Here is a 13,281-nt window from a genome sequence, read left to right as displayed (position 1 = left end):
AAAATTTGGAACCATCGTCTGATGATTTCATTTTGGAAGGGCCATTCCTCAGCCGACTGCTGCTTCAGGAAGGCGAGGTGATGGGACCAGACTCGGCCAGATGTTGGCTACGGGAGCAAGCAACTTTAGCAGCCAAAACGGGGCAGTGTCATGACACCAGCTGAACACGTGTCAGCTGCGAGAAGCAGGAAGATGCTGCGCGCTGGGCCAGAGCTGACTGTATTATACAGCGTCCCATCTGAGGCTGCATAAGACACTCACTGGCTAGCTTACGGGGCCTCGGAACGATGTCAGGAGCCGCACAACACACAGCACACCAGAGGGCAATGCACAGTCAGAAAGAAAGAGAAAGAAAGAAGAATGAGAGGAAACAAGCAAGACACGCGTCCGTCGTGCACAAACCTTCGGGCTCTGTGTGTTCTTTGTGGTGGACTTGCTTCAGCGGGCAGCAGAAGATTTCGTGACACTTAGCACGAAAGGGGGACTCTTTTTTCTTTAATTCCGCAGATTGGATGGAATCTTGCCGTAACATAATGTATTCCTGTGTGCCAGGGGGGGCGTCATCCAGAACTGTGGTCACCACATAACAAAATGAACTCAAGTTAGAGCTTCAGGAAAGCAGGGAAACGTCTTACATCAACTCTACTCCCGGGGGAGACTATAGAAACAACAGTCCCATGAAAAGTTTCCAAGAAAAGCATTGCATTGCTTGGGGGTTTTCTTTTGAGGGGCTTAGTTTGCTAATATGAATCGTTTACTCAGCTATACATACCTTGATAGCTAGTACTGAGTTGGCCAAAAAGTTCCATCGGATTTTTTTCCAGCCAAAGGTGAGAAAAACCCAGATGAACTTTGTGGCCATCACAATATACTGAGCATTTAAGGGTTAGATCGTCGGGATGAGCAATAAAACATGTTAATACCAATAACCATATTGTATCTAAATAAACACTGTGGAAAGCGACATGTTTCAACTTGAGGTACAATATAAATATTTACAGGCGAAAATGGCTAATTTCCACAAAATTTTCAGTGTATTCGTTTACATTTTCTTCCTGGGTCTGCTCCTGGTGAGGGCCTGGCTTTCATGCACTATGTACAGAGTTGGACAAAAGAATTCACTTTGTGTTTCCCAAAGAGAACTGGGGCCATGACAAGTAACCTTCACATATTCGAAATCCCCTAATAAAGTGAACATATTCCAGTCAAGAGCCTAATAATCAACACTGGATCAAAGACCTACCTTGAATTGTAGCACTGCAGGGCCTGATTCACTTTTGGCCTCAGATATGAGGCCCCTCTCAGATTTCTAGGCCCTTTGTGCATTTTCCTAAGGAATACAGTGAATTTCTAGTGTTTGTTCCCTGCTAAAACAAGGTGTCTGCTTTCACCTGGTCCACTGCAACATTGTTTTTCCTGATAACTACCCACCAAAGAGTGTGCAAATTTGATCTGGGTCTGCAGAAACAGGGCATTGACCTCAGAATGGATTTTTTTTTCACACTTTTCCAGTGAGGTCATCCCATTTTACCAGGAGTGAGTCAGTACCCCTAAAGTTATGATTAACAATGGACTGACTCATCCTACTACCTCAAATGCATAACTCTTAACATGCCTTGAGAAACACTGGGTACCAGCTGCAAACTTCCTATGGGGAGAACAATTCTATGATGCTTGTAAAATATCACCAGCTTATGGCTGACAGTGGATGGGATCTCATGCTTCCACATTTGGCACAACATTCTCAGCTCACTGGCTAGGATCTTAACAGACTTTTAAGAACTTTCTTTCACATTGGAATGAAGATGGCATGAAAACCAGCATAACCTGGAAATTAGTATTATGAGTTGAGAACAAGTTCTTGATAGACTGGCTGTGTGTGGAGTTGTTGTCTTCCTTTATAAGTAATTAAATTATGCAAGAAGGTGATGAATATTTTAGTCACTTCTCTTTCTATTTTCCTCTAGTGCTCAGCAGTAGTAATCAAAAATATTACATAGACAGACCACCACAGCCTTTTCTGAAAGAGAGTTCCCTTCATCTACTAGGAATGTGACTGCAACTTCTTAGAATCTGGTTGCTGAATGCACATCTTTGGTAGCAACAGCTGCTATTCAGACCATTGGCAACCATTTCCTGCCATGAGCAGATAGTTATGATAATATATACATGTATCAAATTCTAGCATCACAGATGAAGGTAAGTTCTAGTTTGACCATACAAAATATTTAAGGAAAACCTCCGAAACTTAGAACTCAAAAACAAAACAAAACAAAACAAAAAAAACCCCATGATTATACAGAAGCTGAGAAATCCCATTTTCATGCATTGTATATAAGAAACACATTTTAAGATCAGAAGAGAATTGGAGGATTAAAAAGAAAAGAACAACTTTTGGATAATACATAGAGAGCTTATTGTTCAGAAGTACATGATAAACACCAGTAAATTGTTTTCCATTTTCATTTTTCGATACCAAAAATGACATCACAAATGGGCATCTCTGGAGATTAATGGCACAAAAGCCTTTGGCTGACTCTTTAGCCATCAGCTTTAACCAGCTGGTCATTAATTCCCACAAAAAGCCTTGTACTTCCATCATTATTGTTTAATTAGATACAACTAGTATCTGTAACATACAACAAAATTCTAATGAAAGAGCCCCACTGACTGATATAAGAACCAGACCCCAAATTCATCATCATGGGGAAAGCAGGAAAGTCACAAAAGTGCAACATAATTGCTTTCCACAAAATTCTCTCTCTCCTATTCTTTCCTCAAATTGAATTTAGCAAGTGAAAAAGATGCCAAGATGAGAGCATTTAAGGAGCCATCTGAGTAATGACCGCAGGCAAAGAACATTTCCTTGGAAATTGTGAACATCTGGGAGTTAATGGCTTAGCTTTGCATCCAGGCTGTCTCTACTCAAATGCCCCAAACATAAATCAATTCAGGAAAAACAGAAAAAAATATTAAATCTATTAGCATACCTTGGTGTCATTTTGACACAAGACCTAAAAATATTTTTGACTTTTTAACCAGAAGTGGCAATCTACAGGAAACACCTCATTTCAGTCTATAAAATCTTTGAATGTAAATTCATTTTGATGAAAGATTAAAACTGTTGTATTAATTTATTCCTAGGGCTCCTTCAGGTAGAACAGTGACTGTATGTGCAATTAACAGCAGGAGTGACAGGGAACTTCCCATAAGATCCCAGCACTAAGGCAGGTGAGTACCTTAATTCTACTACCTTAAAAAAAGGATGAGGAGACAATGTGTCCAAAGGGCACAAACTCTAGAAAAGGGAGAGGAGACTTGCAAATAAGTCAGCTCATCGAAACAGGAAAAAAGAATGGAATCTACCTTCCCCTGGCTTAATCCTAGGATTTCTGCTATTCCCCCACTTCTAGTGCATTCCTTCTTGCACACCATTCCAGCCTCTGAAAACCACTCTTGCTTTTGTTCATTGAAACTATTTGTCCACATTTATGCAGTGACTCCTGCTCTTCTTCTCAGTAATGTTTATCCAATCTTGAAGTTTGCATGAAAGACTCCAGTGATTAGGCAGACAATAGATTTACACTAAACCTCTTCCAGTTTCAGAGCTTCAATTTGACTCTTTCAGACAGGTAAGATGGTAAAAGTAGCTCATGGTTGATTTCTGAACTGCAGGACCCAGGTATTGAGAAAGGCCACGAGCCCCATGACAGTAGCAGCCAAGGAGTAGGCCTCTGCCGGGAAATGACACCCACATAGCCAGTGCCCTTGACCTTGATCACATAGGCCACCTACTCAGAATTCCAAAGTCCCACAAGAGTGGTAGAGAGTTGGATGAGAGAAGTGCACACATGCAAATTCACACACCCACAGACATGCAGACACTGACAGGTGGCATACTCAGACACAGGGTGACAATAAGTGACTCTACTGGTGGCAGGATAGTTAAGAGCACAATTTATGGAAGACCTTGTTCCCATTATACAAGGTGTTTATTGACTAACCATTAGGTGGGCAAGCCTACATCCAGGGTTGGTTTCCCAGTAACAGTCCTGGATTGGCAGTAAACCACCCTCATTCTCCTCCAGGCTTCTCAGCAATTCTCAGGGTCAAGGCCATGGTCACGAGTGGGGACAGTCATAGGAAGGGAAGAGAGTTTATATCTAAAGCCAGTGACCTGGTCTATGTTACCCATGTTCACAGAAATAGTGTTCCCATTTCAAACCAGACATAATGCATTGATCTGTAGCAAACCATCTGTGATAAAATGAAAACGTTTGTCATGGTTGCTCAGTGGCTCTGTCATGTCTGACTCTTTGCAACCCCATGGACTGCAACATGCCAGGCCTCCCTGTCCCTCAACATCTCCTAAAGTTTGTCCAAGTTCATGTTCATTGCATCAGTGATGCCATCCATCCATCTCATCCTCTGACACCCTCTTCTCCTTCTGCCCTCAATTGTTCCCAGCAGCAGGGACTTTTCCAATGAGTTGACTATTCACATCAGATGACCAAGATACTGGAGCTTCGGCTTCAGCAAAACTAATTCCAATGTAATATATGTCTTAAATGCATTTTTAATTAAAGAAGTTAACAATCACTTATTCTTTCTATGTTTAGAAACTCAATTTCTAATTTTACCCTGTACTTTAATCAATAAATATAATATTGGCTAGATAAAATACCTACCCAAATATTTAGTAGTATCACAAACACTACACTCTTCCAAGTCATTGCAAACAGAATTTCTTTAGAGATAACTTAATGCAACCCCTTTGTCTTAAAACATAAGGAAAATAAAGCTCAGGAAGGGGAATTGACAAGCCACAAAGCTATTGGAAAAGCCCAGCCTAGAAGCCAGGATTTTAGGGTGTTTACCAGAAAGTCTTAAGTAGTTTCTGGTCGCTTTTCTTTGTACAAACTGATATATTTAAACAGGATCTTTTGTATACCTTAGCTTCAAATATTATCTCTGTCTCCAACGAGGTTTATTGTCTTTATTTAAAGACAGAAAAGCAACCAGAAACAACCTGGGAAACTACTCAGACAATGCCACAAAGGCATCTGGCCCCTGGCCAGGCCACTGTGACTTGTAAGGTGTGCTGATTTCAAGCTGGAAGCAGTTAATAAGCCCTCAGTTATTTGATGACACTGTTTTTTGCCTTTCAGTGAACTCTTTGGAAAGACGACTCAACATACTTAATGAATGATACATGATTTGAAATCAAAGAAAATCTGAGATCACCAGGGCAACAGCAATGAACACAGCCATGGGACTACCAGTCAAAGTTATTGGACATATATTAGTGACTCCAAAAAGCAAATGCTTGAAAGCATCTGTGAAAGTAAAAATAAGGGAAAATACACAGATTATCAAATGTCCTCGAATAATGAAAAAGTCAGTAGGAAACAGAGTAATTAGAGTGATTATTCTTCCTTGTCACTGAGCACCTGTCAAGCAGAAAAGTAAATTCAGCCACAAATGAATTAACTCAAGTCCTCCATTTTGCTTTCTAACTCACTATCTATTGGATGCGTGTGTGCCTGCTAGGTCACTTCACACAGCGTGTCCCACGCTGTGTGACCCTATGGACCGTAGCCTGCCAGGCTCCTCTGTCCATGGGATTCTCCAGGCAAGAATACTGGAGTGGCTTGCCATTCCCTTCTCCAGGGGATCTTCCTGACCCAGGGTTCAAACCCGAGTCTCTTAGGTCTCCTGCACTGGCAGGCAGGTTCTTTACCACTAGCACCACCTGGGAAGCTCCATCTATTGAATACTTACATAAGCTTTACTGCCACACTGGATACTATCAATGGCAAGTTTAAATGTCAATGAATTCTCTGTCTCCATCTGTGCTCAAGCACAGTCATGTCCGACTCTTTGTGTTCCTTTGGACTGTGGCCCGCCAAGCTCTTCTGTTCATGGAATTTTCCAGGCAAGAACACTGGAGTGGGTTGCTATTTCCTCCTTCAGGAGATCTTCCCAACCAAGGGATTGAACCTGCATCTCCTGTGTCTCCTGCAGTGCAGGTGGATTCTTTGCCTGCTAAGCCATTGGGGAAGTCAATGAGTTATTCAGATAATTCACTGAATTGCATTAATCAATACTAATGGTCATTTGGTTTGGCCAAAATAGAAACAACTGAAAATATTTCTAGACATTTCAGTTACCTTCCCCTTTGCAATCTTCCCCAACTTCATGCAGCCTCCTAAGCACTATCCAGTTTTCCTTCAATTTTGTTTCTTCAGGCTGTTTTGCTACTTTCATGGAAGGAAAAAATTCAAAGTCACTATCATGGTGGCCACCCACCTCCAAAATTCTATCACATGTCCATCTTCCTCCACACACTAGATTTACATAGTATCTAAAATATGCCTGAAGACCTTGTATTGTACCTGCTATTCAATATGACACCCCCATTGGCTCTACTCAAATGCCACCTCTTCTGAGATTTCTTTTTAGCCATGTTAAATAGGTTTGCACTCATCACAATCTGTAATTATGTAGGTATTTATGCACATGCCTCTCCTCTGACTCTTCCCACATGAATATAGGATATCTGATGCAGAAACACTATTTGTCTTATTTGTCATTCTATAGGTGGAGTCAGTTATAAAACACACTCAAAGAATTCTTATGAATCAAATGAAAGATGCCCACCTTCACCCAGCCTTATTTCAAAGCAAAGGTAAATAGCTCATTCTAACTCTTCATGAGTTGGTTAGATAGCATCTCTGACTCAATGGATGTGAATTTGAGCAAACTCCAAGAGATAGTGGAGGACAGAGTAGCCTGGCATGCTACAGTCCATCGGGTCACAAAGAGTCAAATATGATTCAGTGACTGAACAATAACAACAACAACAACAACAACAACAACAACAACTCTTCATGTCCATATAACACTTTAAGAAATTTATCCTGTCATTTGTTGAGATAGCTTTCTAGACATCATCATAAGCTTTTAGTGAAAAGTGAGATTGATAATTATTTTCTTAGATGTGTCTTTCCTCCACAGCTTGAATGGGAGCTCCTAGAAGACCAGAACCATGTCTCTTTTGGTATCATCTTTGCTTTCCTAATGGCCCACCTACAGTGCTTTGCGCATGGTAACTTTGCACGCACAAACTGAGTCCCTTCTAGGGAGAGTCCTGCCTACCTTGAAGGTGTGTACTAAGAAGAAAGGATCAGAAATGGAAAGAGTTCAGCACATTGCATGGTACCTGGCAGGCACCAGAGTGGCTGCAGTGGAAGAAAGACCATATATGACAGAGATGGAGCCCGTTGAGCACTGTACCAGGATCCCCACCCTTGAGAAACAGCTAAATTCCTGGGTGACCTTTGGAATGGCACATCACATCTCTGAGTCTCAGTTTTCTCATTTCAAAAGTAAGTGACATGGGGACTTCCCTGGTAGTCCAGTGGTTGGGGTTCCAAATTTCCACTTCAGGGGATGTGGGTTTGATCTGTGCAAGATCCCACATGCCAAAGAGTGTGAAAAAATATTAAAAAAAAACAAAACAATAATAAGTGATGTGGACCAGGCCAGGCTTTCTCAACATTAGCACTTTGACATCTGGGGCTGGATAATTCCTTGTTCTAAGAGGCTGTTCTATGCGCTGCAAGATGCATAATAGCATCCCTGACCTCTACCTCAGAGATGCTTAGCATCTAGCAAGGACTCAGATGTTCTATTCAGGGGAGTTTGGTTCAGACCAAATAGTGAGAAAGATACACTAGTGAGCACATCAGTCATTCAGGTAAAGAAAGCCCTCAACAAGATGGAAACCACTATAGCTGCACACCAGTGAAGTCCTTACTCGGCTCATGGCAAAGGCCTTCTCTAGTGAGGGATGCCACTGGGCAGCATCGATGGCATTGCACAACGTTAGGGGAGTATGTCCAGGCACGTGCTGAGAATGCATAATAGATGGGGCACAGCGTACCAAAGACCCACCTCAAATGGAGACAAGAAGCAAGAAGAGAAGGTGGGCAACTCTCTGAGGCCTTATCTAAGGTAGCTTTCCTGAAGGTCGGCCTTCTCATCATCAAAGGACCCACATCACCAGGAAATATGGGTTTTCAAGGTGGTGCAGTGTAAAAGAATCAGCCTGAAATGCAGGAGACCTGGGTTTGATCCCTGGGTCGGGAAGATTCCCCTGGAGAAGGGAACGGCTACCCATTCCAGTATTCTTGCCTGGAAAATATCATGGGCAGAGGAGCCTAGTGGGCTAAAGTTCACAGGATTGCAAAGAGTCAGATGTGACTGAGCACACGCACATGTGCACACAACATCAGGGAATATGCAGCCCGTCCCTCAAGACAGAAATGAGTCCTTCATGCAGAAAAGTGGCAGCTCCCTCTAGCAGAACAGATTGTGTGCAGAGGTTCTGTGCACAGTTGAAATGGCATGGATTTTGTCCCCACCACCATTTAAAGCATGTGAGAAAGAAATGCCTAGACATACACTCGACCTGACCTGAGAACACTGGGTGCTGTAAATTCACCTCAATATACTGTCTGCAGGGCTGGCACCTGCCCATTACTTCCAAGTTTTCTAGCCTGATGTCATCGCATTCTTCTCCCCCATGCACCTGTTCAAGTCCAAGTCAAACTGAAGTATCCATCCTAGTCTCCTGGAAGGTTTGTTAAGACACAGGTTGCTAGGTACCTTCGCCTAGAGTTTGTGATGGAGTTGGTCTGGGGTGGGCATGAACAAGTTCCCAAGTGCTCTGATGCTGCTCAAGGATCACATAGGGGCGGGGGGATGACTGCCTAGGTGTGTGTTTTACCTGTTCCAGCTACCTCTGCTGTCTGCATCCTCCTCCACGTGGTACAAACATAGTCTACACCATTGGTTCTCAGCTAGGGTTGAGCACTAGTATCATGTGTGGAACTTCTAAAAACTGAAGTTCTCATGGTACCACCCCAGATCAATTACACTGGACTCTCCAGCCTGTGGCTGGAGTGCTGGTGGGTTTCCAAACTCGCTGGTGATTCAACTGCATAACTGGAGTTAAGAATGACTGTTGTAAGCCTTTTCTTGCTTTCTCCAGTGAAAATTCCTCTCTCTCCCTTGGAGCGGGGGCAGCTCTGGCCTCTGATTATCTTGCTACAGTTCACCCTTGAACAAGGCACAGGGTTAGGGGTTGTCAAGCTTCCTTACAGTTGACAATCCACATATAACTTATACTGGTCCCTCCCTATCTGCAGTTCCTACATTGGCAAGGTTCCACATCTGCAGATTCATTCAACCACGGCTCATGCAGTCCTGTAGTAGGAACTACTGAAAAAACTCTTGTGTGTAAGTGGACCCTGGTAGTTCAAACCCACGTTGTTCAAGAATCAACTGTATTTCCATTTCTTTGCACACCTCAGGCCAGAGTGGCCATGTCCTCTTGGGCACTGGTACTGTTCACTGTGTAAAACTCTACAGCAGCTCCTATCTCCCCACAGTCAGTCTATTGTACTCTGAACATCCATGGTGGTTGGTGCATAATTCTACCACAGCATCAACCCACAGTACCCTAGGTTCTTGTCTTTCAAGATGACAATCTCCTCACTAGCCAGTTTTGTTGAAGGGAATCAAAGCAAGCTCTCTGCTTATTAGAACCCCTCAAGGTCAATGTCTTGGGCTGGTGATAGCAGGTGTCTTGGCCCTGAAGCCAGTTGGTGATGCTGCATGTCACAACTCTGGATTCATGCTGATCAGCTCTGCACATAGACTCCTCACCCTCAGGGTCTGCACAGAGTCACTGCAAACTTTCCATGTGATGCAATTTGAACCACAGTGCAGCACCAGCTCATGGTCAGGAAATAAAATTGTACCAAGGATTCATCGGGAACCTTGTTGGTGACCGGTCCAGTAAATACACTAGTCCTTCTTTTATGACATCACAAAAGGGGGGTTGGAATACATTTTCCATAAATTGCATCCTTGAGCCCTGTAATTTAGGGGCTCTCCACCCTAGCTACAAAATCAGAACTGCTTCAGGGATCTTTTATAACACACCCATGCCTGGGCCCGACCTCCAGAAAGTCTCTTTAATTGGTCCTGGAGAAGGGTATGGACCTTGGCAGTAAAGCTCCCCAGGTAGTCCTCAGGTGCAGTTAGGATGGTGAACCAGTGTGCCTAACCAAAGGAGCAAGAGAAAAATTGAAGCTGCAAATGTGAGCACAATTAACTGCAAAGATGTCTTCCTGAACAAAAAAGGAAGCGCTCTAGAAGATACTGGGAATTTCGAGTTCTAAGCCCCTTAATGATTGGACAAATAAATGTAGAACACAATAAATTCCAATAAATATGGAATACAAATGGCTCACTCAAGGAGAAAGCCTTAGGGAATGAAGAAGAATGTACTGGCAAAGGCCTCATAATCCACTGGTACTGGTTCAAATTCCAGTTCAAACCCCCAACTCTCAGTTTTCCCCTTTACCAGTATCTCCCCCTTGGCAACTGCAAGTCTGTTTGGGATTCAGTTCAGTTCAGTCGCTCAGTTGTGTCCAACTCTTAGTGACCCCATGGACTGCAGAACACCAGGCTTCTCTGTCCATCACCAACTCCCAGAGCTTGCTCAAACTCATGTCCTTCGATTTGGTCATGCCATTCAACCATTCATCCTCTGTCGTCCCCTTCTCCTGCCTTCAATCTTTCCCAGCATCAAGGTCTTTTCCAGTTAGTCAGCAGGTATAAACTGGGATTAGCAGGTGTGAACTATTATATTGGGGTGGCCAAAAAGCTCAGTTGGGTTTTTTGTACCCTCCCAAATGAAGGTCTTGGCTAATCCAATATATAGGATGGAGAAACAAGGTTCTACTGTATAGCACAGGGAACTATATCCAATATCCTGGAATAAACCATAATGGAAAATAATGTGAAAAGAATATATATATTCGGATATATATATATATATATATCTGAATTACTTTGATGAACAGCAGAAATTAACACATTGTAAATCAACTAGACTTCAATTAAAAAAAAAAATTAAATTCCAGTTCTGAGACCAGAAGTGGTCTCAACAGTGTGTTCAGCAAGTTCTGTCTCCTCTGAATCCAACAAACAGGTTGATCACTATTTGGAAGAGAGGACCCTGGACCAGCATCATGGGTAATACCTGTAAGCTTGTTAGGCATGTAGTCCCTCATCCCTGCCAAGTCTAGTCCAATAGAGTCAGAATCTGTGTTTTCATAAGATTCTAAGGTGACTTCAATGCATACTAAAGACTGAGATGTACCTAGAACAGGGGCTGGCAGATAGTCCTGGAGTCTGCCCTCAGGATTAGTTCACTCCCTTGTCCCTTGAGTCCAAACAACTATTTGGGTGGCAATTTTATGTATATTCCTGGAAACCCAACCACAGGATAGAGGAAAAAGCAGAGGACTTGAGAGACCTCTGCCTCCTACTGCATAACCAAGCATCAATTTCCTACCTTTTATACATGACCCAGGGATCAAATTGCCAACATCCCCTGGATCATGGAAAAAGCAAGAGAGTTCCAGAAAAACATCTATTTCTGCTTTATTGACTATGCCAAAGCCTTTGACTGTGTGGATCACAATAAACTGTGGAAAATTCTGAAAGAGATGGGAATACCAGACCACCTGACCTGCCTCTTGAGAAATTTGTATGCAGGTCAGGAAGCAACAGATAGAACTGGACATGGAACAACAGACTGGTTCCAAATAGGAAAAGGAGTATGTCAAGGCTGTATATTGTCACCCTGCTTATTTAACTTATATGCAGAGTACATCATGAGAAACGCTGGACTGGAAGAAACACAAGCTGGAATCAAGATTGCCGGGAGAAATCTCAATAACCTCAGATATGCAGATGACACCACCCTTATGGCAGAAAGTGAAGAGGAACTAAAAAGCCTCTTGATGAAGGTGAAAGTGGAGAGTGAAAAAGTTGGCTTAAAGCTCAACATTCAGAAAACGAAGATCATGGCATCCGGTCCCATCACTTCATGGGAAATAGATGGGGAAACAGTGGAAACAGTGTCAGACTTTATTTTTCTGGGCTCCAGAATCACTTCAGATGATGACTGTAGCCATGAAATTAAAAGACGCTTACTCCTTGGAAGGAAAGTTATGACCAACCTAGATAGCATATTCAAAAGCAGAGACATTACTTTGCCAACAAAGGTCCGTCTAGTCAAGGCTATGGTTTTTCCTGTGGTCATGTATGGATGTGAGAGTTGGACTGTGAAGAAGGCTGAGCACCCAAGAATTGATGCTTTTGAACTGTGGTGTTGGAGAAGACTCTTGAGAGTCCCTTTGACTGCAAGGAGATCCAACCAGTGCATTCTGAAGGAGATCAGCCCTGGGATTTCTTTGGAAGGAATGATGTTAAAGCTGAAACTCCAGTAGTTTGGCCACCTCATGCAAAGAGTTGACTCATTGGAAAAGACCCTGATGCTGGGAGGGATTGGGGGCAAGAGGAGAAGGGGACAACAGAGGATGAGATGGCTGGATGGCATCACTGACTCGATGGACATGAGTCTGAGTGAACTCCGGGAGTTGGTGATGGACAGGGAGGCCTGGCGTGCTGTGATTCATGGGGTCGCAAAGAGTCGGACACGACTGAGCTACTGATCTGACCTGATCTGATCTGATACATGACCCAACTAAATCAACATAGAACTCCTAACAAGGTTGTTTTAAAAAGTAAAAGAGATGCTTAAGTGAAACTGTCCAGCACAATGCCTCGCCCTTGATATGTACTCCATATGTATTAAGTACTCCCTGAACATTAACTGAGGCTGAATCCAATTTAACGTGAAGCTGTCTTTCCCAAGGCGGGGGGTGGGGGGGAAACAGCCATCTATTTTCTAGCTGGACAGACAAAGCTTTCACATGACCCTCATGTTAATTTTATAACCAAAGTAGGGAGAATGACTCGTAGGAAAAAAAGATGTTATACTGCTCACAGAGTAAGAAAATGAATGACAAATGGTTATCTCTTCCAGATTGCCAACTGGAATTTCTTGAAAATGTTTCATTATGACTGGGTTCATGGAAAAATTTTATTTGCTTTCACTTACTTTGTTTTCTGACACAGCACGCTTCTGGTCATGATGTCCTAGGGACTGAAACAACTAGGCAGTCTTTAAAGATTACTTACAGATTGATTCTAGGTGTGGCTTTTCCACCAAATTTTGCCTCTTCCTCCATGAATAATGATGGAGATCACTGGCACCATTTAACAAGGAGTCTTTCTTTTCAGAGACAGTAAACTAAGGGGACTGCCACAGCATGCTGGCCCAGCCAGCTCTGCCCC

The 13,281-nt window shown here is 42.9% G+C and overlaps 1 protein-coding gene across 4 annotated transcripts in view; it reads right to left on the bottom strand.

Moving 5' to 3' along the window:
• Positions 1 to 13,281, bottom strand: part of FGF13 (fibroblast growth factor 13) — a 568,541-nt gene that overhangs the window by 218,680 nt on the left and 336,580 nt on the right. For 3 of the 4 annotated variants that reach the window (XM_070365897.1, XM_070365898.1, XM_070365899.1), the window contains exon 3: positions 403 to 570. The exons of the other annotated variant lie outside the window; for it this stretch is intronic. In XM_070365897.1, the coding sequence (XP_070221998.1) occupies positions 403 to 570 (168 nt within the window). The remainder of the gene's footprint in view (positions 1 to 402; positions 571 to 13,281) is intronic. 4 annotated transcript variants of the gene reach the window in all.

Source organism: Bos mutus, chromosome X, assembly GCF_027580195.1.
Source record: "Bos mutus isolate GX-2022 chromosome X, NWIPB_WYAK_1.1, whole genome shotgun sequence".
NCBI classification, from domain to species: domain Eukaryota; kingdom Metazoa; phylum Chordata; class Mammalia; order Artiodactyla; family Bovidae; genus Bos; species Bos mutus.
The sequence above is the reverse complement of the archived record's forward strand: the minus strand, read 5'-3'. Positions and strand labels throughout refer to the sequence as shown.